The following is a 26,078-nucleotide window of genomic DNA, read 5'->3' as shown; positions in this document are numbered from 1 at the left end:
AGAGAAAAGTGGCTATACCCCTTGTCCTGTTGGCAAGTACAAGTACATCAATTGCTGTGGCTCTAGGACTGTGCGATGTGGATGAGCTGTTCCGTAGGTCTTACTAAGAGAGTCCAACTGGTGTTGGCTTATATTACTAGCAGCCCTAGTCCTGGGGCTAGAGGATGTGAACTGCACCCTGTTCCAGTGCTACAGGGTGACTACAGGGTATACAGGGGGTTTTGCTCTGAAGGGTATGAGTCCAGATAGGTAGAGTGAAGGGAGGTTCTTCTGTAGGTCCACTGGGTAGATTGCAGTAGGATTGAGTGATTTAGGACTAATTGCTACAGTTCTGGTGTTAGAGTGCACACTGGGGTCCTTACCCAGAGCTCCCATGGTGAGGTGGATTATTTAGGGGCTGCTGCTAGTGCAAGTCTCAGGAAGCTATAGGGAAACCCGCTGGCTCATGCAGAGTGTGTGAACATAGCTCTGGGGCTAATGCCCAAAACGCCCACAGTTGCAGAATACAGGGAATCTGTGTTTTGCCCCACAAGTTGCCCTGACTCAGAGTGTGACTTTTGTAGGAAAGAGCAGAGACCTGCTCTATGGCTTTTTGCTGTAGAGTCTGGAGTTCTGTGGGGGTAGGAGAGGAGAGGGAAGCATTGCGGCTTCCCCTCTGCAAGCCCAGCAGTTGCTGAGACCCCAGTCAGCTCCCCACACTGAGGCAGAACTCAGTGAGTGGTGGGGCAATTTCTTCCTACCTTTCTTAGGAAAGATGGCAGCTCATAGCCAGCAGCACTGTGTGGTAGGTTGCAGCAGTGTCTCTTGTCTTCTTTCCTCTTGTCCCATGGACTCTCAGGTGTTTTCTCAATTCTCCAGGCCCCTGGGACTGCAGTTTCCTTTGTTGCTGAAATTAGCATGGCTGGACCCTAGTCAGCCATCTTGGATCTCCCATGTCTGGAGACAGAAAAAAATAGAACATGGACCAGCTCTGTGATGTTTCTTCTTTCAAAAGCACCAGACATTCTGAGGGCACTACCTCTCATCCAAATTACTTATCCAAATTACTTCCCAAGGGCCCATTTCTCAGTATCACATTATTTGGGATTAGGATTTCAGAATAAGAATTGGGAGATTGCACAGTTGAGTCCATAGTGAATAGGAAATAAAATGTAGACATATAAAAAATATAGAAAAATATAAGTAAAAACACTAATAAGCCTTTAATAATCAGAGTAGGAAAAGTACACATGATTTCGCAGTTCACAGACAGGAAATACAATGACTAGTTAAAAATGCAGAGTTAACGGATACTCTCATTGGTTTTGTTTTCATTGAATTTCAAGAGTAAACTGGTAGGCACTTTTGGAAATTAAGTTTGTATTATAGGTCTTCATGCATATACTTTCATTCCTGGGTCCTTGGGAAAATTTTTCAGTCTTCTGCTAAATCATGCATAAATTTACTAAATAGATGAGAATTTTATTTTCAGTTTGGAAGATAGTGGGGTTTTTTAAATTGTTTTTGTTGTTAATTGTTGTATGTACAGAGAAGCAATGTCTCTTGATTCAGAAATATTTCCAGAATTTTAATAGATGATGAATATATTACATTTTATAGCCTCCATTTATAAAATAATAGTTCCTTTTTAATCATGATGGTATGTCTGATTGTGTCCTATGTAGTAGTAGCATTAGAATTCCCTAAATCATTTATCAAAACAGATACTTGAGTATATTTATCCAAGCATTGAATTTAGAATGTTCATTTTCGGTAAACAGCTCCTCAGTGAAAATAATGTAATAAAATGCTGATCTTAGAGGCTTCCTTTTGCAACTCTTCTAACTTAAAAAGTATGAATGCAATTATATTCTTTTAACCCAGAGAACCTATTTTTAAAATGAGAAACTCAGTAAAAGCAATAAGTGGTACAGCAGTTAGCTGTGGTTCCTAATGTCTGTAGGAACTGTATGGCTGGGTGCATGTTTGTGACAGAAATAGCTAACTTTTTTTTTTTTTGCTTCATTCTTCAAAATATGCATACTAACAATTTTATATTCAAAATTTTGATTCCCCCTTCTCAGTCTGAATTGGAAAAACCTAGAAGTCGGAAAAAAACACCTGTCACAGAAACAGAGGAGAAATTAGGTATGGATGACCTAACCAAGTTGGTACAGGAACAGAAACCCAAAGGACCTCAGCGGGGTCGGAAAAGAGGCCATACAGCTTCAGAATCAGATGAACAGCAGTGGCCTGAGGACAAGAGACTCAAAGAAGATATGTTAGAAAATGAAGATGAACAGAACAGTCCACCAAAAAAAGGGAAAAGAGGCCGCCCTCCGAAACCTCTTGGTGGAGGTACACCAAAAGAAGAGCCAACAATGAAAACTTCTAAAAAAGGAAGCAAAAAAAAATCAGGACCTCCAACAGCAGAGGAAGAAGAAGAAGAAGAAAGACAGAGTGTTAATGCTGAACAGAAGTCGAAAAGCAAACAGCACCGAGCATCAAGGAGAGCACAGCAAAGGTAAATATTTGCAACTCTAGACTGTATCTGTTTAGTTGCAGTGTTATCAATCATAATTTGATGCTGTTCACATTTGGGTCTTCCCCAAAGCAGAGCAGAATCTCCTGAAACTAGTGCAGTTGAATCCACACAGTCCACACCACAGAAAGGACGAGGAAGACCATCAAAAACGCCATCACCATCACAACCCAAAAAAAATGTGTAAGTTGTAAATATTCCATTTGAAACCAATTTCAAATTATTTTGCAAAGGTTCGTAAATTTATAAACACACATATTCCTGTATTTTAATTCCATATCTTTTGCCCTGTTATGCTAGGTAAGATAACATTTATATAAACTTACCTAGGTGATTGACATTCCAGTTAGCCCTCTGGTAGCATTTATACATTCTTACAGGTCAAGATAAATCTTTGTTAACTGATAGCAGATAATTTTGTATTTTCTAAACAATTTTATGGTATCTAAAGAAATAATAAGGTACTTTTACTTTAAAACTATTTTTTATCCAAAAGTATTATTTACTTAAAAGTAAAAATAGTTTACTTTTAATAAACACCACACATTGACCCATTTGCCTCATCACTGCAAGCTACAGTTTTTCTTCATGTTTCCCCTCAGCCGTTTTCTTTGAAATAAAGTAAAGTAGGTCTTACACTTCTGCTTTTATTCTCTGAACTTGTAGTAGCAATTAACAGGCATAATTTTTTCTATTCCATTCATTCAAATGTGCTGTCTTTTGGTATCTTTTTTTTTTCTGATCTAATATATCTGCATACAGTTTTGGACATTCACCAAAGCACATTTACAAAAGTGTGGTAACAAGTCTTTACCCAAGATTATTAATGTGACAGTATCATCGACACAGTAATTTATAGGGGTGGCAGTATTCTTCTCAGTTTAAAGTAGAAATAGAATAGCATGTTTTCTATTAGAAATTGTGCACACTTTTTCTGAGAGAAATTCATCATATAATTACATCAGTAGCTTGACTTTTCAAAGTTGCCAACACCTCTTGGCTGAATACTTGGGATATTGTATGGTCTTTCCTATTCCTATTTATGAGTATTTCACAGAAAGAGTTAAAGATGCCTGGGTGTGGAGCTGGTACTTCATACTTTCTTCCATGTAATTTTTCTCTCAGGTTAAAAGTGAAGGTAAGTATATTTTTGTGGAAGCTTCGTAATTGTGTTTGGATTCTATCAAGGAAAATCACTATTTCTAAGCAGAGGATTATTGAAGAATCTTAAACACCTATGATTAATTCTGTAACAAGGAAATAATGGAGTAAATATCTTTCAGCCTTATTACTTGAGTTTGTTTGTATTTGGTCATAAAAATAAAGACTTAAATGATTAATCATTATCTCCTCGAATCATACAAGTCCTCCCATGAATGTTCTAAACCCAACAAGTAAGTTTTCTTTAAAAAAAAAAAAAAAGGCAGTACAGGAGAATTTATGTCCTGTCTTGGCTGTGTATCTTCCTTTCTCTGGAAGGAACTTTAAAAATTTTTTAAATAACATCTGTTTGCAAGAGAGCAAGCTCCCATCTGTTGGTTGACTCCTCAGATGCCTGCAGCTGTGAGTCCTGCTGGGACTGAAACCAGGAGACTAGAATTGTAGTCATATCTTCCATGTGAGTGGTAGGAACATAGTCACCTGGGCCATCACCACTGCCTCCCAGTCTATTAGCAGGAAGCTGGGAATCAAATCCAGTACTCCAGTGTGAGATGGGGCATTTTAAACATTGGGCCAAACACTGCCTTCAAGCACCTTGTTTAGAGTCAGAATAATAACATATGTTATGATGTGTCTGTTATTGGGGTTCTGACTTTCATAGAATTGAAAAAGATCGTTGCTATTTTTTCATGGAATTCCAGTATTCTCCTATGTTACAAAACTGAACCAAGTAAAAAGTTACTCTATTTGAGCATGAATATATGTTGTAGATTGTTCAGAGAAGTGATAAGCTATGTACTGTACTTAAAAAAAATGTTTATCAAGAGAAATCTATTTGATTAAATGATGCCATACTGTCGCTCCCCGTCTTCGTGGAGGAACGACACAGGACCCTGCGCTGTTCTTTTGTCTGCTCGGCCCTCCCCGGGTTTGCTGCTGGTTCTTCCCGGGTTGGCTACTGACCCTTCCACCTCCGTGGAAGGGCGGTTCCCCCTGGCCACTTTCCCCACTTCCGCGGGGGAGCGGCACACCGCCGGCTGGCTCTCTCGGGGGCTGCACAGGTGTTCCTTCAGATAGATGTTCCTGGTGCATGTTGTCTCTCTCCTCCTTTATAGTCCTCTTCCACCAATCCCAACTCTGCTACCCACACGCCGAGTACGCTGCTCTCCTCCAATCAGGAGCAGGTCCTACAGTTTATTGGTTGAACTGGAGGCAGCTGTGTAGAAGCTGTTTTCTCCTCTCCCAGCACCATATTGTGGGAGAGCAGATGCATAGAATAAGTCTTAATTCCAGTAACTTAGTCTAGTCCGAGTTGCTCCCAGTTGCTCCCAGTTGTTCCCCACACCATACCATATTATTTATTGCCCCCTTTGTGTTAGTACTAGGTGCTGAGGGGTATAGTAGCTTATAACAGACATAGGTCTTAACTTCATGGAACCTGTGAGGATGCAGTCCTTAAGTAATCAACATAAATATGGGAGTATCACTTGGGTTATATGCCCTGCAGGAAAAATCTAGGCTGCTGTAAAGAATGTAATGGGAAGATTGATTACTTGAGAATAGAAGTTAGGCAAATAATAGGGCAAGGACTATTCCACATGGTAAGAACACTGTATTTGAAGTTCCAAAGTGAGAAAAAGCTTGGCAAATTTACGGAGCCAAAGGAAGGCAAGGGTTTGCTGGCAGTGTAGTTGTTGGGGGTTGGGGAATAGAAAGGGATGAGAACAGGTATAGTCAGGCAGGATTTGCAGAGCCCTCTTTATTGTGTTAAAGAGATTTACAAAATCATTCTCAGGTGAGTGTGGACCTTTGCATAGTGGGGAGTGACATGAGCCATTCTTAAACTTTTCAAAGATTAGTTTGTAAAGAGAAAAGAAGTGAGAATAGTTTGAATTAGATGGTAGTAACAGAGATGTTGAGAAATAAATGGGTTTAGGGTCTCTAAGGAAAACCTAAAAGGTAAGTTAAAGATTAGTATACTGTGTTCTGCTCTGAGTATTTCTGTTTGAGCATATAGTACATATAGATGTCTTTTATCGAATTGGAAAAGATGAAAGAAAGGTTAGACTTGGGGTTTATGTTTTGAGGTCCTTTATGGTATTGTCTCAGTCACACTGTTTGGTAGATTTTTTTATGTATGGTTGTCATTCAACACCAATGTAGGCATGTTGTTTCTTGAAGTAGTGGAGGGTAAAAATGAAAATTCATAAAAAATTTAATAAATTTCCTCTAACAAGGTATTCTGCTTCAAGATTAGAGTGTTTATTTTATTTTACATGTGTTTTACTCTAGCCGTGTAGGACGCTCCAAACAAGCAGCTACTAAAGAAAATGATTCAAGTGAAGAAGTAGAGGTGTTTCAGGGTAACTCTCCTGTCAATGATGATGTTCCACAGGAAGAAACAGAGGAAGAGGAAGTGTCTACAGTCAATGTATGTGTTTATCCAACTGTGGTGGTGGTGGTGGTGGTGGTGGTGGTATAGAATGTAGAGTTTAAAGATTTGGGTAGTCCATTTAGCTTTTGTTGTTTCCTACAATTCTAAGTAATTAAACATTTTCATTAGTTTATAATGTCATTTCATCTGCCAAAATAAATAATGGAGAAGACACCTTTTATAGGAACCTGAAGCTGAGAGAAGTATCCAACCAAGCGCACCCTAGTGAGAGTGTCAGTGTCAGGCTGGAATGAACGTAGAGAGCTTGTGAAGTAAGCAGTCTCACATGGATGCTTCGAGCCTTTCAGTGTTTCTGGATTTTAGGGCACTGGTAGTCATTAAGCATATTGTGATTTATAGTTCATAACTCCCTTTGACACTTCTTTTTTGGCTTTCACAGTAGAAATGAAAAGTTAAGTGTTTTTCAGCTGTTGAAATTGAAGTAGAAACTGAATGGAGTTCTTAAAAATTTGTAATAGATGTTTTTTGGTTTTTTTTCAAAAGTAGGGATGTAAGCCTTCTGGAGACATTTTTTTCTATTTGCTTATTGATCAAAGATTTATTTATTTGAAAGGCAGAGATACTGAGAGAATCTTCCACCCACTGGTTCACTTCCCAGTTGGCCGCAATAGCCAGGGCTGGGCCAGGCCAGAGTCAGGAGCTTCTTCCAGGTCTCCAGTGTGGGTGCAGGGCCCCAAGTAGTTGGACTATCATCCACTGGGCTTTTCCCGAGCCATTAGCAGGGAGCTGATTTCAAAATGGAGCAGCCATGACTCGAACTTATGCCCATATAGGCTACTGGCGTTGCAGGTCGTGATTTCACCTGCTATACCACAACACTGGCCCTCTTTTTGTATTTTAAAAGTAAGGAGTGGCTTCGCTAGGTAACACATCCCAGATATTTCTGTTTGGAAAAATAAAATTTAACATATTTAAATAAGAGTTATTCTTCTAATACACTAATGCTGAGTTTTGGATCAGCTCAGCCAGCCATCTCTTAGACAAACCTTAGTTGTGATTGGGTCTTGGGATTAGTTTCTGCTGCTTTGTCCCATCTGCTTTAATCAGCATTAGATTTCTGTTTGCACCAGGACTCCTTATGGGGCGCAGAGGGGTGGTGCATCCAGACCATGTGCCATCTAAGGCCTTTGAAATGCCTGCTAAGGCAACCAGAGGCAGGACTCAAAATTCAATAAATCTATAGCAGGCTAGTTTTTAGGTTGATAATTTTGTGTGGCCTGCAAATGGTGTTACGGATATTCAGACGGTCCTTAACAGGAAAGAGTTTCCCACCCTGAGTGAAGTGAAGGCCATTTAAAAAAAAAAAAAAAAAAAAAAAAAAGATGAATTGTGGTCTCAAACTTAGCCTGGCTTATTCCTTAGAGTTTTTTTGAGATATAAAAGTAAGGCTGTAGAGTCTGTAGTGATTAAAATCATTAGAGAAAAAGTGTCTAGTAAATTAAACAAAACCCTGTTCTTTTCCTATTCCTGTTAATACTGACCAACTTTAAACTGAAATTTTAAACTTTCACAGTACTTGAGAGGAAATGGTAATGTGCTTGAATTTCAGTTTATTTATAGGTAGTTGATTAGGTGTTAGGATCCAAATTCAGTAACTACTTTGCCAAGAAAGACAGCTGTAATGTACGGTTATAAGTATCAAATGTTTTCTTTTACCTCAACAACTAAGTAGAAAGGAAATCTGTGTGCAGTCACTTTTTGATGTTGCCTTTTGTTCATTTTTCTTTAAATTTGCTGAATAGAAAAGTAAAATAATTTTCTGTCTTGCTGTTCTGGGAAAGGCTATTTGTGGGCAAGTAAGGATTCCAAAAACACATGGACTTAAATATGTGATGACAAGGTAAAAAGATTGAAGGAGAAAGCTTTCAGGGAAAGGAAATCAAAGCAAATCAGTAATAAGTGTGAATAAAGCTAGGTTAAAAAAAAGTATAATTATTGTAATATCCTGTAAATATGTGTACTCATTTTAATTAAGCATCTGATGACTTTTCCCTTAAGGTACGGCGACGAAGTTCTAAAAGAGAAAGACGATGAACAAATGTAATTAAATAACTTTCTGTGTGAGAGCTTTGGAAAAATCGTTTTTTGTCAAGCTTGAGGTTGAATAAAGCCTTTGATGCACAAAATGGGACTGCTGAAGAATGGACAGTTGGACCTAACTTTGGTGACCTCGTGCATCTGTGGTCACATGTATTAGCCATACGCATGGTGATGACATTGACTATGGAGTCTTGTGAAGGTGTAATGTGCGATGGCTTATGTAGAATGAATCAACTAAAGAAGAAACTTGTAAATATCTTTTTTCTTTCTATTTTTTTTTAATGTTTCTGACTTCTAAAGTGCTTGTATAGCTTTTATCTGCGGCTTTAAACTGACAGTACCCAACTGTTTATTGGATCTATTGATTTGGAAAGAGTTTGTTAGGATAGATCTTAAGCAGCAATCTGTCAGTGTTTGTATTTGTATTCTCTGCAATTTTACTGTGAATAACTTTTTTTCAACAATTGGTGTCATTTTCTTGATGTCACTATTTGTTGGAGAATTAAATAGTCTCTTTCCCTTGTTGTATCTTACCTAGTGTTTACTCCTGAGCACCCTTAATCTTCAGAGGTGCTAAATTGTCTGCCATTATGCCAGAACCATGTCTCTCTTGAGAGGACACCATGCAAATTGTGGAATAGTCCTAAAGTTCTTTGATTACTTCACACCTCAGTATTGGTCCCAGAATTTTCTGGCTTTTCATGGCAATGAAAATTTTAAGAAAGAGATTTAAAATATTTTAATTTTAAAGAGTGTGTTATAAAATAATGTACTGAATTCTTTATTCCATTTTATCATCCCTTTTCAGTTTTTATTAATCTGCTGTATCAATAAAATTCTGTAATTTGAATAAGTTTTTAATAGTCTAGAATGTTATTGTGTATAGCTATTTCCTTTTGAACATTATGTTCAGAAAATCAAATTATTACACTATAATATAAAATCTGATATATACACATTAGAAAAGTTCCAGTTCTCCGTATCAGTGTAAAGTTAATCAGAAAGAAAAAATTTTATTGATGCAGTGTGTCTTTATAAAGCTGTTCTTGAAAGCCAAGTGTTTTGTATTTTATAGTGAGTTGCATGTTTATGAAAAAAAAAAGTGCTGAAAATGGGATGTGCTCTTTTCTGTAAATTCATATTTAGCCATAGTATATGATAGATTGCCCCATAACATAGTTTTTCATCAAGAGTTTATTGTACTTTATTTTGGAGCCAAAAAGTTATTTTAGGGGGGAGGGACAGGGTGGAAGTTATATATCCAACTATATCAACTACTGTGTGTATTACAGTCTTATATAAACTTTGAATGAAATTCTCTTTTATGCATATTGGGAGAAGCGGAAATTTGGGTTTAGAGCAAAATTTTTTTTCTTCATTGTAATCTGCAAAATATAGAAACTTAATACTTAAGACAGTATCCTTTATACAGTTGTATAAACTGTTTTGAACCAAAACATATAGATTACTACTTAATGGATATCTAAATTCATTTTAGTATTTCAGGTGCTGTTCTTTTTTTTTTTTTTTTTCTCATGATTGTTAACACCAGAAAAGAAAATCATATTATAACTTATTAAATTTATCACACTGAGTAATGGAACATTTTCATATAGTGCACCATTATGTTTAAGGTATATTTCCAAGATTGGTTATAATAGATGGGGAATATAATAAAGAAGCTACTATTTTGGAAAATGACATTTTAATATTTTCCAGTGTATATCACAACTGATGTGATTGTTTTTCTTTTCAAAATTTCTTCATATTGATGAAACATCCTTTTGTTTTTTAAAACATGTTTTGAATTGTGTCTTAATCTCTCAATATTTAAATACTATTCTTCATTTACAACCATACTGACACCAGTGATTATGGGTGGCTGCTGTCTATCAAGGCAACTAATGTTGGTTCAAGATATATTGGGTTTTAAATGTTTCATTGGCTGGATTCTGTGAAACACTATTCTATTTCAGCAGTATGAAGGCATGTTTTAAAATCTAACAAAGAGTAAAGGGATAGCTTTGTATTTTTGTTGTTGACTAAATTGCACCAGAAATATTTATGGAAATATATCTTTAAAGCCATTTTATAAAACATGAAAAAATAATTGTGAAGGATTTTTGTTTGCATGATCACAGTTAACCAAATTTCATTGCACATTAATAATGTATATCAGTTCACAAAAAATGTTCATTGTAGATTTTATGTTCAATGCCAATAAGTCTGTAATTTTACAGCCTGTCCAGTTTTGGGAGGATTATGATGTAAAGTTTTCATTTTTCTGTAGAAATATAGGTGCAATAATGATCAAAGTTTTGATGTTCTGAGTCTCCATCTTAGGAGATTATCTTATGTTTAAACCTAACATTTCATGTACTAACATTTGGGGAGCCACATACTTTAACTACAGTAAAATTAAGTATGTATAAAACATTAATTGCTAACAGTTGTTAGCAAACTCTTCAGTGAAAATGTTCATTTAGAAAATATGTATTGTATAACATTAAGAAAATATTTAACTCACTGTAACAAGCTCCATTATGAAAATCTTACGATTCCTCAGTGAGGTTATCTTGCTGCACTCAGTAGCACATCCGTGTAATCTACATTGTAATAAAATTTCTTGCTGCGGTGCAACAGGAAGCTTTTTCAGTGATCTCCACTGTATATGTAAATTACCAATGTGGCTGTAAAACTTGTTCCAGGTATTAAAGGTTAAATTGCTTTCTATATCTTCTTACAATTTGTAAGTTTGATTTTTAAGATTTCCTTTTGCCCACTTGGAAGAATGTCAGGAATTTAATAATCTGTTTAATTTAGGCATATCTCTGCTACCACATAGTATTACGTCACCATAATAAACAGTTGGTATTTAGGTAGATAACCAGTTTTCAGATACATTTTTGGATTTTCTGTGAAGCCGAATAAATATGAAAACTAATATAATTGTACTATATTATTTATGTGAGTCAATTTATGTTTAAATAGTGATGGATAAAGATACATTGTAATAACTTTTAATTTTGGAGTCTTGGTTTCATGAAGAAAACATTTCCCAAAAACATTTTTCAAACTTGCTGCTTAAATTTCTCATGCAAAATTTTGCCTGACATTTTCTGAGTACTTGTTTAAGTTGAACAATTGTATAATTGAAGAAAATAAATGTATAATATAAATTTTTAAAATAAGTACCAAGAAGATATGTTGATAGTGGCAGTTTTAGTATTCAGCTAACAATTGTTGTGTGCCTACTACTCAAAAGTTTCATTCATTTTTACAGAATAAGTCTCCCTGCTCTTGTGGGATGAACAAACAAACAAAACATCGGAAATATCAGATAGTGAGAAATGTTATGAATAAAAAAGTAAAAGCTGTAGAGAGTAGAAGTGCCTGGAGGAGAAAGCTATTTTATATACTTTGAAACTGTGTTATTTAGGAATGTTATATCTTCATGATGAAGTGATACGTCTAATAATTACCAAATGGTCCTTTGGTATATGTGTAAGTACTTATGTCTTCTTTGCTTGAGATTAATATAGTATACCAGTTTTATTTTAACTAACAGTGTGATAAAAATTTGTTTTATCTTTTTAGCTTCGATCTATTTGTGTCCTTAGGTTTGAAGTATATATCATGAAAACATTACACTTGGGTCTTTTTCCTTTATCTAAATCTGAGGATCTTTGTCCTTTAATAATGTTTATATTATTTATTTTTAGTGTACTTACTGAGATAGTTGGTTATAAATGTGCTATCCTGTTTTTTTCCCCAATCTGTCCTTTCTTCCATTATTTTTGGCTTAGTAAAGTATTTCTTACTCTATCTCTTCCATTAGCTTTTTAGTTATACCCAATCATATTACTCTTTTAGTAGTTGCCTGAAGATTGCAGTATCTGTGTTTGACTTATCATGCTATCTTGTGTTAATACTTTTACTACCTTCAGAGAATACAAGAAGTTTAAAACAATTCAGCTGTATTTGCTCTCTATAGGTTGTGCTATTTTGTGTGTGTTTTGTAGTTACAAATGCTATAGTAGTCTGTCTGTCCTTCCTTCCTTCCTTTTCTCTTTTTCTCTTTTCTCTTTTTTCTTTGAAAGGCAGAGCCACAGAGAATGGGGAGGGAGATATAATTTTGTCTGCTTATTCTGTCCCTCCGAATTCCTGCAACAGCTGGGGCTGGGCCAGGCTGAGAACCCAAGATCCTAGAGCTGCATCTGGGTGTACCATGTGGGTGGCAGAGCCCCACGGGTGTGGGACATTGTCTCCTGCCTTTTCAGATGCATTAACGGGAAACTTGATTGGAAGTGGAGGAGTCAGGACTGGTATAGGATGCAGATATCCCAAGTGTTGGCCAGTTCACTCTACCATGATGCTTGCTTCTGAAAAATATCATTTAATCTGTCATATTGATCTGCTGGCACTTAACTTGGTGGGGTGTGTGTGTTTTGAGAGGTCTAAAGTCACATTCATTTTGAAGGATATTACCATTGGATACAGAATTCTAGATTGTCAGTTTTTTTTTTAATTTTTATTATGGTTTTTTTTTTTTTTTTTTTTTTTTTTTTTTTTTTGACAGGCAGAGTTAGAGACAGAGTGAAAGGTCTTCCTTCTGTTGGTTCAACTACCCTAATGGCTGCTATGGCTGGCGCGCTGTGCCGATCCGAAGGCAGGAGCCAGGTGCTTCCTCCTGGTCTCCCATGCAGGTGCAGGGCCCAAGCACTTGGGCCATCCTCCACTGCCTTCCCAGGCCACAGCAGAGAGCTGGACTGGAAGAGGAGCAACCGGGACAGAATCTGGCACCCCGACCGGGACTAGAACCCGGTGTGCCAGCGCCGCAAGGCAGAGGATTAGCTAAGTGAGCCGTGGTGCCGGCCTAAGATTTATTTATTTTTATTTTTATTTATTTTTTTAATTTTTATTTGACAGGTAGAGTTATAGACAGAGAGAAAGGTCTTCCTTCCGCTGGGTCACTCCCCAAATGGCCACCATGGCCGGCACTGCGCTGATCCGAAGCCAGGAGCCAGGTGCTTCTTTCCTGGTCTCCCATGTGGGTGCAAGGGCCCAAGCACTTGGGCCATCCTCCACTGCCCTCCCGGGCCACAGCATAGAGCTGGACTGGAAAAGGAACAACCAGGACTAGAACCCGGTGCCCATATGGGATGCCGGCGCCGCAGGCAGAGGATTAACAAAGTAAGCCACGGCGCCAGCCCCAAGATTTATTAATTTGAAAGGTGGAATTACAGAGAGAGAGATATCGATCTCCCATCTGCTGGTTCAATCCCTAAGTGACCACAACAGCTTGGAGCTGGGCCGATCCAAAGCCGGGAGCCAGGAGCTTCTTCGGGTCTCTCTCATGGGTTGCAAGTACTTAGCCATCACATTTTACTTCTGTTATATTATCTCTATTTGATATCTGTTTCCAATTATAAGCATGTGTCACATGTCATTTAATATCTTTTCCTTCTACTCTTTCTCTCTGTGCTTAATTTTGGATGTTTTCTTTTTTTTTAAAAAAAGCTTTATTTATTTGAAAGGGAGAGATAGATGTTGATCTTCCATTTGTGGATTCACTCCCTGGATACCTACAATAGCCAGGGCTGGGCCAGAAACTCCACCTGTGTCTCTTAGGTGGGTGGCAGTGACCCAAGTACTTGAGCCATCTTTCTGCTGTTTCCCTGCACGTGCATTTGCAGGAAGCTAGATTGGAAGTGGAGGTAGGACTTGACAGACACCAGGCACTCCATTATAGATTATCCCAAGTGGCGGCTTAACCCAGTGCACCACAAGGCCTGCCCCTGAAAATTTTCTGTTATTTCTCTATAGATTTACCAATTCTTTTCTTTTGACATGTCTTCTATTGAGTCCATCCAAGTTATTAATTCCAAACATGGTTTTATTTCCATTATTTGTTGAAAGTCTCTTAGGAGTTAAGTATGTTTTTCAAATTTTTGCATCAAAATAAACATCCTTTAATTTTATTTTTGATTAATGTTTTGAAGTACCTTTTGTATCTCTTCATTCATCCTTGTCTCTCTTTTTTATAATGTAGGTACACAGTTCTTTATCAGCTGACTACCATCTGACTCCCCTGTGTTTCTGATTCTTCTAATTTCTCTTGAATATATTAGCCACAGTTTTCCTGGTCACTTTTTTTTTTTCCTTCCTCTTTCAAAGTCTTAAAACTTCTTTCCTCAATGTAGGACATTGTGTAGAAATGGAATTAAAGGATCGAGGTTGATGTGGTTTTTTCATTAAGAGAAGATTTACCCTTTTTTTGGTTAGGTATTATAGTGAATCGTGGAATTGGGCATGGGTTGTAGTAGCAGTCAGACTCATCTACTTACTTCAGTTGTCATGAGGGTAAGGTGTGCGTTATATGGCAGGCCACCCCCATTAGCACAACAAGGTTTCTAGGGATTTCATTGAAACTTTCCAGCCTAGCATTTCTGATGCAAGGCTATTTTATTTTATTTTTACTTTTTTATTTGACAGAGTTATAGACAGAGAAAGGTCTTCCTTCCGCTGGTTCACTCCCCAAATGGCCGCAACGGCTGGCGCTGCACTGATCCGAAGCCAGGAGCCAGGTGCTTCTCCTGGTCTCCCATGCGGGTGCAGGGCCCAAGCACCTGGGCCATCCTCCGCTGCCTTCCCAGGCCACAGCAGAGAGCTGGACTGGAAGAGGAGCAATCGGGACTAGAACCGCTATCCATGTGGGATGCCAGCACTGCAGGCAGAGGATTAACCAAGTGAGCCAGGGCACCGGCCCCAGGAAGGCTATTCTATTTAGGACACTAAGAGAAGACTTATTTGAGAAGGTGACATGAACATGGGCCTCAAGTACGGACCAAGCAATATGAATACTTGAGGGGGAAAAATCAGCTGGGCAGAGGGAACAGCAAATAGACACCCTTAGGCAAGAAGGAAGGAAGTTCAGGAGATAACAAGCAGATCACACTGGTACTCAATGTCTTTTGAGAACTTTGTTCATAAGTTGATGGTAATCCATTGTAAGGCTTTGCATAGGAGAATGGCATAGTCTTTTATTAGTTTTGTTTTGATTTTAAATATTACTCTGGCTGTTGTATTGAGAATGGATGGCAGAGTATGAAAATAGAAGCTCAAAATGTAAGAAGTGGATGGCATTTGTCTAGACAATTTGGTCAGTTTGCAGTGGAAGTATGAGATGTAGTTGGATAAACTATATATTTTGAAGTGATAGCCAACAGCACTTGTTGGTGAATTGGATATGGAAGTGTGAGGAAGAAGAATCAGAGATGACCCCTCAGTTTTGAGCCTGAGAAACTGAGTAGCGGTGCCATTTAATGAGTGGGATATAGTCTTCAGGATAAAGCACTTGATGTCAGTTGTTACCAATCTCAGGATGTGACTTATTCAATAGTGTTTTCATAATCCTTAGGAAACGTTGGCTATGTAAATTACAGTTCTTTATCTTTCTATATGAAGATCGAGACAGCTTCCAAAATACAAATTCACACAGCTCACATTATCTAGCATTTCTTTTTTTTTTTTTTTTAATTTTTATTTTTTTCACAGGCAGAGTGGACATTGAGAGAGAGACAGAGAGAAAGGTCTTCCTTTGCCGTTGGTTCACCCTCCAATGGCCGCCGCGGCCAGTGTGCTGCAGCCGGCGCACCGTGCTGATCTGATGGCAGGAGCCAGGTGCTTCTCCTGGTCTCCCGTGGGGTGCAGGGCCCAAGCACCTGGGCCATCCTCCACTGCACTCCCGGGCCACAGCAGAGAGCTGGCTTGGAAGAGGGGCAACTGGGACAGAATCCGGCGCCCCGACCAGGACTAGAACCCTGTGTGCCGGCGCCGCAAGGCGGAGGATTAGCCTAGTAAGCCACAGCGCCGGCCTAGCATTTCTAAAATCTGAAAACATGAGACTATTTAAGAATTTGTTTTTAGAGAAACTCAAACTTAGTAATTTGTGGATATGGAGTGGTGGGTTTTTCAGGAGAATTAAATGATTACATTCAACTTTTCCATTTAAATTCTCTTGGGATAAGGACATCTACATAAGATTCAGGGTTATGCCTCTCATACTCTTTCAGGTATATTGCAGTAGAGAATAATTATATAGTATAACAGTTCACTAATTAAACTTGATAAGCATCATAACAGTAAGCTTGATTATACTCACTGGTAAATTCAAGAAGAGACTTTATAACTAGTTAATTAGTCATTGCTTATCTGTGATGACTTTAGCTATAAGTAGGTTAGTTGGGGCAAACCTCTAGCTCCTAAATGGGTAAATATGTGTCTATACCCAGTCTCCTTGCATATTCTAGACCCAAAATTCTGGCTGCCTGTGTGCTGTCTTATATTAGATAATTCAAAAATACCTCACATGTTTTGTGTTCAAAATGGAACGATCTTTCCCAAAATTTGATCATCTCCTGTATCTGAAAATGGAATGAGTGTCTGGCTGGTAATGAAAATCAGATATCTAGAAATTGCCTTTGCGTCCTCTCCCTCCCCCCATATCCAGTCTTTCATCAAGTTCTGTTGAATTTGCCTCCTGATTATCCTTTTGAGTTTTTCTACTTGATTCACCAATCTAGTCACCCTTATTTTAAGTTCTCATCATTTTTTTGCCTTCAGATTGTTCTCACAAGACTTTTTATTTAAAATTTTAAGCAAATTTTATTTTCATTGTATTTGAAAGGCAGAGAGAGAGAGAGGTCTTTTCATCTATTAGCTCACTTCCAAATGCTTGGAACAGCCAAAGCTCAACCAGGACAAAGCTGGGAGCCTGAAACTATCCACATCTTCCTACATGGATAGCAGGAACTCAGATAATTGAGCCGTCATCTGCTGACTCCCAGGCTGCACACTTGCAGACAGCTGAATCCAAGTGGAGAATCTGGGACTCTAACCAGGCACTCTCATGAGACGCAGGCATTCCAGCCGGGGTCAACTGTTGCACCAAACATCTGCTCTTACTCTGCTACACCTCGTTTGTTTTCATGGTGTAAGAGTGTTGTGAAATACCGTAATTCCATCTATTGGCAGTAGCAGCAACAACAATAAACAGTATAAGACACTATTAGGATACTGTACTTATAAAGTTCTGCATCATTGATTACTCCTATCCACCCGGTGTTTCCTTCATATTTGGTGCCAGCTACACAATTCTTTCAGTCCCTTATGTCTAGTTACCAGAGTGCATGCTGTTAGGATGGAGTTAAAAATATACAGAAATTCAGAAGCTAAACACATTTCTATTCTCTCTGCCTGAAGCACTCTTCTTTCTTACACTATGCCTAGTTATTTCCTGCTCCAGTCTGTAAGAATTCTCCCTGAGGAAACCTATCTCGTTTTCTGCGATTGGACAAGTTTTACTGCTCTTTTTCCTCAAAGCTTTTCTCCAAAGCATTTGGCACACTTGATACTTTTATGCCTATCTTACTGCCTCCATTATGGTAAACTGCATGAAGACAAAGGGTTACTTACTAGTTATCTTTTGCACTCAGCACAGTGCCTTGTGCCCATAAGTACTCAAGAAGTTTATTGAATGAATATAACTTTATTTTTTAAAATATTTATTTACTTGAAAGGCAGAGTTACAGAGAGGCAGAGGCAGAGAGAGAGAGAGGTCTCCATCCTCTGATTCACTCCCAGATGGCTATAACGGCTGGAGCTACACGGATCCAAAGCCAGGAGCCAGGAGCTTCTTCCAGGTCTCCCATGCGGGTGTGAGTGAGGGCCCAAGGACTTGGACCATCTTCTGCTTTCCCAGGCAATAGCAGAGAGCTGGATCAGAGGTGGAGCAGCAAGACTTGAACCAGCACCCATATGGGATGCCAGCACTGCAGGCAGTAGCTTTACCTGGTACTTCCTAGTGCCGGCCTCCTAAATACAACTTTAAATCACTGGAATGTAGCCAGATGAAGGAACCTGATGTTTATTTAAAGTATATTAAAAGCTTTGCATAGGGGTGGGCATTTTTTCTAGCGTGTAAGATGCTACTTGGGATGCCCATATCTTACATGGAAGTGCCTAAGTTCGAGTTCTGGCTTCACTGTCTTTGTCTTGATAAAAATTTTAAAGATGCTTTACTTAGGTTATCACATCACAGACTCCTCAACTGACTGTGTGGAAGTTGAAACACCGTTTAACTGAGGAGGAAACTGAGGATCACACATTGTGGTTTACCCAAGATTCCTGATTTTACAAGTAGTGAAGACTGGTGTGATCATACGTTTTATTCCAAAGCCATGTTCTTTCTGTACTGCTGCAGTATTCATCCTCATCAACACTGATTGAATACAAGAGAATGAATGGAATGTTGATCACATCTTAGGGATACTCTGCTACCTGTGTTCCTGTGTTCTCGCCCGTAATCTTTTAACCACTTGAGACAAACATCTTTTGTTAACATTTTACAAATAAACTGGCACTTCAGATAACTTGCCCAAAGATCATACAGTGGAAACCATTCTAAGTTCTTGATTTTAACCAATACTTAATTTGGGTTAGAAGTCAAACAGTTTGCTTAAGTCTCTTTGTTGACAACATACAAGATGCTTCACAACTGAGGTCTTAGTGAATGATAAGAATACAAATCTCGTTTAGCATGATTTACATTCTTGAACTTACTTTCTGCATTGGGCCCCCTGGATGCCCATAGTTGTTATATATAAAGATCATTGGAGTGTTAGAAATAGTGTTAGCACCTTATAGATGATATCTGAATGTTTAGGCATTGTTTGCTTACCGGATATGTTTTGGGAACTGAAAAGAGCAGCTTGGCTGAAGCAAAGAACTTTTTAGTTGTTGTGGGACAGTTTCCTTGCAAAAGAAGTTTTGAGCATTGGGCCTTGACTTTTGAAGCCAGATAGAGAAGCTGCTGAAACCTTTTTTAGAATAAAAGAATGAATATATGAAACTCTTACGATAGGTTTGGAAGGATATGTGATACCATTAAGGAACCATAAGTAGGAAGTAGTTAGGTGACTGTAATATAAACATATCAGCTTGACTTGGTAGATTGCTCTGAAGTAAGCGGTTACTTGAGTTCAAGACTCAAACTTTTTAACTAGAAATTGTTAGAAATGAGTTCTGTAGTTCTGTTACTCAGTCACATTAGGTACCAGTCAAACTTGTATTATTTTTGCTTAAAAATGTACACAGGTGTGGCTGGCCTTGTGGTATAGTAGGTTAAGCCTCCGTCTGCGATGCCCATCCCATATAGGTGCCGGTTTTAGACCCAGCTGCTCCACTTCTGATCCAGCTTCCTACTAATGTGCCTGGGAAAGCAGCAGAAGATGGCCAAAGTGCTTGGGCCCTACACCCACGTGGGAGACCCAGAGGAAGCGCCAGACTCCTGGTTTCAGCCTGACTCAGCCCTGGCCTTTGCAGCCACTTGGGGACAGAAACAGCAGATGGAACATTCATTCTCTTTCTCTCCCACCTCTTTCTCCTTATCTCCTCTCAAACTCTGTGCCTTTCAGATAAAAAAAAAAATCACACAGGTGCATTTCAAATACTTTCTCATATGAAAGGATATACTAACAACAGACATTTCAGATTAAAATATGCAAATCATCCTTTTCAATCTATTTCACTTTCTTATGTACAAGGGTACTTGAAAAAGTTCTCAGAAAATGAAATTACAGTCCTGAAATCCATGAATACGAGGGGTTTTCAAACAGAAATGTATATTATGAAAAAGTTGTACATAGGTTTACATTTTTCAGTACTCAAACTTGCATTTTTAAGTTCCATTTTCCATTAACTTTTTGAAGTGTCCTTATAACTGTGTCATGTTTTTAAGTGTGATCATTCTTTTTTTTCTGCAACGTTTTACTATACCTAATGTTTAAAAAAATTGTCTCTATCAGCACATATGGTTTATCTCACCCTATAGTGATCTGTTTAATCACTGTTCTGTTGATAGACATTTGAATATGTATGTTTTTCACTCTTAGAACAATGAAGCAGATCATCATCACCGTATACTTTTTTTTGTGTTCAAGTGCTAGTTGTCCTGCAAGAAATAGAAGGTGTGGAGTGTTTAAATTGTTACGTTTTTTGCTGCAGTGCTTTCCAGAAAGTCCATCAATTAATACTCCTATTTTTTTGTTTTAATTTTTGTTAGTTCAGTGGTTTAAAAATTATTTTGTTTTTATTTGCATGTCTACAGTTACAAATGAAGCAGCATTGTTGCATCTGTTTTTATTTTGATTGCTCTTTATGAATTGTTCATGTTTTTTGCCCATTTTTCTGTGTAATTTATTTTTTAAAAATTTTTTAAAGACTTAATTGTTTATTTGAAAGGAGTTATAGAGAGGCAGAGGCAGAGACAAAAGTCTTCCATGCGCTGGTTCACTCCCCCAGATGGCCGCCATGGCCGGAGCTGCACGGATCCAAAGCCAGGAGACGGAGCTTCTTCCGGGTCTCCCACGGGGGTTGCAGGAGCCCAAGGACTTGAGTCATCTTCACTGCTTTCCCAAGCCATAGTAGAGAGCTGGATTGGAAGTGGAGCAGCTGGGACTTGAACCAGTGCCCATATGGGATGCTGGCACTGCTGGTGACAGCTTTACCCGCTGTGCCACAGCACTGGCCCTGTAATTGCTTTTAATCATTGTTATCTTGATGGAAGAGAAAGAGATGGGTTCTAGACTTTAGCTACACTTGTAACATTTAATTTCTTAAGATAGTATACTTTTTGGCCAGTGTATATGCTAAAACTGAGCTTAATATCTTTCTGCAGACTCTACATATTCATGTATTAATCTGTTGTTTGTGGATATGTGGAAAATACTATCCTTCCAGTGAGTTTGTTACTATTATTAAGCTTTAAAAAAAGAAAAAAATTTATTTGAGAGGTAGAGTTGACAGACAGGTCTTTCATCCGCTAGTTCACTACCCAAAATGGCCATAATGGCCATAGCTGGGCCAGACTGAAGCCAGGAACCAGGAGCTTCCCCTGGTCTCTTATGCTGGTGCAAGGGCCCAAGCACTTAGGCCATCCTCCACTGCTTTCGCAGGCCATCAGCAGGGAGCTGGATTGGAAGTGGAGCAGCTGGGACTCAATCTGATGCCTGTATGGGATGCTGGCACCGCAGGCAGAGGCTTAACTTACTATACCACAGCACCTGCTCCTATTAAGCTTTTTTAAAATAGTATCTTCTGTTGTATAATACAGATGAGCTTGAACCTGTCAGTATTTTTCATTACAGTTTTTGGGTTTTGTGCTTACAACAAGATATTGAAAACATTTTCCTGTTTTTTTAATACTTTAACTCTTTTATTACACTAAATTCTTCAGTCCTTCTGCAGTCTATTTTTTGTTTATTCTGTGTGGTTGCAGTTTGAAAGCCACAATCACAAACTAACCATTAGTATACACCTGGATCTGGTTTTGGGACTTTTACTGTATTGCTGCCTTTGTGCCTGTACAATATCTAATTTACTATACTTGTATATGTGTTTTTATATTTGTTCCAAAAATTTTCCCTTATTCTTAGTCTCTAAAATATTTTGGTTATTCTTGGCTATCCTTGCTATTTTCTCCTAGAGAAATCTGCTTACTTAAATCCATTTTAAATACCCCCATTAGTAGCTTGATAGTAAATGCCACTGAATTTATAGACTAATTTACAGAGTCAACATTTTCACGATATTGAGATTTTATGAAGATTTTTGAAGGCTTAACTTTCAGTACATTTCTGTTCTTAAGAATAGACTTTGGTCCCCAAAGGACAAACACCATATGTTCTCCCTCCCTGATCTGTGATAACTAATAGAGCACCTATAAGGTAATCTATAGAAGTGAAATTAATTAACACTTCCAGATGCAATGACTTTGAACAGCCTTTGTCTCAACTGTTGGACAGTTTTTTTTTTTTAATACAATTTATGGAGGTCTTTAGTTAGTATGGAGTTAATCATATATATATAAAATTAATTGAAAATAGATCTCAGTAAAATAGTAAGAATGGAAATAGGAGAGGGAGGAGGAAGAGGGGTTGGAGGGTAGGTTTGATAGGAAGAATCACTGTATTCCTAAAGTTATATTTATGAAAAAAATCATAAAAAATATGTACATTTTAAAAATAGCTTATGGGTGCTGGCATTGTCATGCATTTGGGGAGGAGAAGCTCACCCCTCTCATACCTTTCAAATAAATTTTAAAAATAGGGGTTTCATTATTCTTGCTAATGTTATTGCTATCTTTTTTTTCTCCTATTTTCTAATGGCTGCTAGGCTGTCTTGTTTTGGCTGCATTAACTTTTATTCTAATAGCTTTATAGTTAACTCTCTTGGATTTATTGGGTCATAGTATCTAGAGAGAGTTACTTCACTATTGGAGTTGTTCTGACATTTACACAGCTTTTTTTTTGCCTAATTACATAGGTTGGATATTCCAGAACATTGCTGAGTAATAATAAGCATTCTATTCCAATCTAAGAAAGTTTCCATTTCTAATCAGTTATTAAAAAAAAATCTGAAGTGTATATTCCATGTTTGCAGGGCAGCCTGTGTTTTTAAAAACATGTAATGATGGGGCCAGCGCCATGGCACAGTAGGTTAATCTTCCGCCTGCGGTGCCGGCATCCCATATATGCGCCAGTTCTAGTCCCGGTTGCTCAACTTCCAATCCAGCTCTCTGCTATGGCCTGGGAGAGCAGTAGAAGATGGCCCAAGTCCTTGGGCCCCAGCACCTGTGTGGAAGACCTGGAAGAAGCGCCTGGCTCCTGGCTTTGGATCGGTGCAGTTCTGGCTGTTGCAGCCATTTGGGGAGTGAACCAACGGAAGGAAGACCTTTCTCTTTGTCTCTCCCTCTCACTGTCTGTAACTCTACCTTTCAAATAAAATAATATCTTTTTAAAAAATGTAATGAATTAAATTAATAGATTTCATATAGAGAATCATCCCAGCTTGGTCATGCTACTATTGAATGTGCTAATATTTTACTTAGTATTCTTCATTTTGGGTAGAGAAGTTGCTTTATAATTTTCTTTGCTATGCTACCCTTATTCCAGAGTTGGTCTAAGGGGTTTTGCCAGCCTTCTAAAATTAATTGGAAAGCTGTCCATGTTTTTCTGTGTAACAGGTCATATAGTGTTGGAGTTACTTCCTGAAACTTTGGTAGAATTCATCCTTAAAATTATACTTCGTGCTTTTAAGCATTTTGTTTTTAAATTTTTCTGTGAAGGAATATTTCAGACTCATGGGAAATAATATAATATTTATGATATCATTCCCCACGTTAGAAAAGTGTTAACACTAGGCCATGTTTGCTTTGAGTTCACAGGGATTCATTCTTCCAGCTCAACCCCAACACACACAGTTCTCCCTCTCCAGTCCCTGGGAGTAAACACTACAATCCTTCAGGAATGTTTAATGGATGATTTTTAAAAAACTGAAAAATAAACATTTCATAATTGTGTGTGTCACAGAGGATGTGGGAAGATTGATTTGGCATTGTCCCTTAGGAGGGAGGATAAACTCACTTTCGGCATGTAACAAAGATTTGCAAAACCTGAGGTCCCTCTTTTGTTTTTAATGAGAAATAAATGTTAAGAGGTATAGCTGCACTGTGGCAACCATCTGGGTAGTGAACCAGCAGGTGGAAGATAGATTGATCAGTCTCTCTCTGCCTTTTTGAATAAGTTCAGTATTTGTTTTTACAAAATAAAAAGTGAAATTAATTTAAAATAACAATAGCCTCTTTCCAGTCTTCCTCTTTTTTTTTTACTGAGATAACCTGATATTTATATGCATTTTTCATCATTTTAGCTGTATATATTTTAATACTTCAGACTATTGTGTGTGCTTTACATTTTTATGAAAAAAGACATTGCACTTTTTTTTTTTTTTTTTTTTGACAGTGGACAGTGAGAGACACAGAGAGAAAGGTCTTCCTTTGCTGTTGGTTCACCCTCCAATGGCCACCGCAGCCGGCGCGCTGTGGCCGGTGCACCACGCTGATCCAAAGCCAGGAGCCAGGTGCTTCTGGTCTCCCATGGGGTGCAGGGCCCAAGGACTTCGGCCATCCTCCACTGCCTTCCCGGGCCACAGCAGAGAGCTGGCCTGGAAGAAGGGCAACCGGGACAGGATCCGGCACCCTGACCAGGACTAGAACCTGGTGTGCCAGCGCCGCAGGCGGAGGATTAGCCTAGTGAGCCGCAGCGCTGGCCACATCTATCATTCTTAAACTTGTGTATGTTTTAAGATTTATTTATTTATTTGAAAGGTAGAGTTAGGGAGAAGGAGAGACAGAGGGATCTGTCATCTCCTGGTTCACTCAGATGGCCATAATGCTCATGGCCGTGCCAGGTGGAAACCAGAAGCTTCATTTGTGTCTCCCACATGGGCAGCAGGAGCCCAAGCACTTGGGCCATCTTAGGCTGCTTTTCCAGGCCATTAGTGGGGAGCTGGATCGGAGGTAGAGCAGCTGAAACTGGAACCAGCACCCAAACAGAATGCTGTCATTGCAAGTGGCGGCTTTACCCACAACACCACAGTGCCAGCCTCAAACCTGGTTTTCAATGAGCACTGTATTTTTGAGATATATCTATATTGATTTTTTTTTTTTTTTTTGACAGGCAAAGTTAGAGACAGAGAGAAAGGTCTTTCTTTTTCCGCTGGTTCACCCACCAAATGGCCGCCACGGCTGGTGCGCTGCACCGATCTGAAGCCAGGAGCCAGGTAATTCCTCCTGGTCTACTATGCGGGCGTGGGGCCCAAGCACTTTGGCCATCCTCTGCTGCCCTCCCGGCCACAGCAGAGAGCTGGACAGGAAGAGGAGCAACCGGGACTAGAACCTGGGGTGCCGGCGCTGCAGGTGGAGGATTAGCCTAGTGAGCCACGGGGCTGGCCATATATTGATGTATCTTGATCGCCATCCCCGCGCCACACACACACACACAATCTAGCATTTCTGTAGTTGGGATGCTCAAATCATTGGTTTTGAACAGCATTTCCTTTGTTAATGACAAAACAGTGGTGTACTTTGTAATTGATGCCATCTTAGAGTTGATTAAATCCTGTACTTATTTCCTCTTAATTGCTGTAAGGTATTTTATAGTTTCAATATTCCACAGTTAACCCATTTCTATACCACAGTTAATTGTGTTTCTTATTGGTGGATAATCCAATTGCATGTAAATTCAAACAAAAGCAAAGTGCTGAACAACATCCTTCATGTCTTTTATTTACTCTGAATGGAATTACTGAAGTTAGTAGATATGGGTATGCTTTCTAGGTATTGCCAAGTTGTTTTCCCAAGTAGCATTACTTCATACTGCCACCTATTTGAAATTGTGTGTTGTTAGCTAAGGATCTTATTTTATCTTTTTCAAATATATAGCAAATTTACCTCTGTGCTATTGCTTACTTAAAATTATATAGAGTTTTAAAGAGTCTGTTTATTTGAGTGAGAGAGCAGAGACAGAAACCCCACTGCTGGTTGGCTCCAGTGCCCCCGTGGCCAGGTCTGGACCAGTCCAAAGCTAGGATCCAGTAACTCAGTCCACGTCTCCTATGTGGCTGGCAGGAACCAACCACTTGAGCCTGTTAGTTGTTACTTCCTGGTATGCATTAGCTGGGAGCTGGAATCAGGAGTGGAGCCAGGCCTTGAACCTGTATCCAGTATGGGGAGGCAGGCATCTCAGCCAGCATCTTACATTCTTAGACCAAAATCTTGCCCCAGTTTTATTACTTACTGGATCGTTTGTTCTTTCAACTTTGGTTTATAATGCCCTGTCACAAACCAAGTGTCTTGCTGTACTGAGATCTATTTCCTGGTTCCCTTTTCTGGTCTGCTCATTTATGTACGTCCTCCAGGAGACTGGAGTCAGTCCTCAAGTATGGGAAGCGGGATTGGAAATGCCAGGCTAACTGCTCGTGCTTGGGGGGTTTCTTCCT

At 38.8% G+C, this 26,078-nt stretch overlaps 1 protein-coding gene across 4 annotated transcripts in view; it reads left to right on the top strand.

Moving 5' to 3' along the window:
* The window catches only part of PDS5B (PDS5 cohesin associated factor B), a 202,544-nt gene extending 191,423 nt beyond the window's left edge, over positions 1–11,121 (top strand). For 2 of the 4 annotated variants that reach the window (XM_051831820.2, XM_051831825.2), the window contains 4 exons: positions 2,064–2,503; positions 2,594–2,704; positions 5,975–6,113; positions 8,136–11,121. In XM_051831820.2, coding sequence (XP_051687780.1) covers positions 2,064–2,503; positions 2,594–2,704; positions 5,975–6,113; positions 8,136–8,171 — 726 coding nt within the window. In that variant the 3' untranslated portion in view covers positions 8,172–11,121. The remainder of the gene's footprint in view (positions 1–2,063; positions 2,504–2,593; positions 2,705–5,974; positions 6,114–8,135) is intronic. The other 2 variants (XM_051831821.2, XM_051831824.2) reach the window with 2 other exon arrangements.
* The last annotated feature ends 14,957 nt before the right edge of the window (positions 11,122–26,078 follow it).

Source organism: Oryctolagus cuniculus, chromosome 9 (assembly GCF_964237555.1).
Source record: "Oryctolagus cuniculus chromosome 9, mOryCun1.1, whole genome shotgun sequence".
Taxonomy (NCBI): Eukaryota; Metazoa; Chordata; class Mammalia; order Lagomorpha; family Leporidae; genus Oryctolagus; species Oryctolagus cuniculus.
The sequence above is the reverse complement of the archived record's forward strand: the minus strand, read 5'-3'. Positions and strand labels throughout refer to the sequence as shown.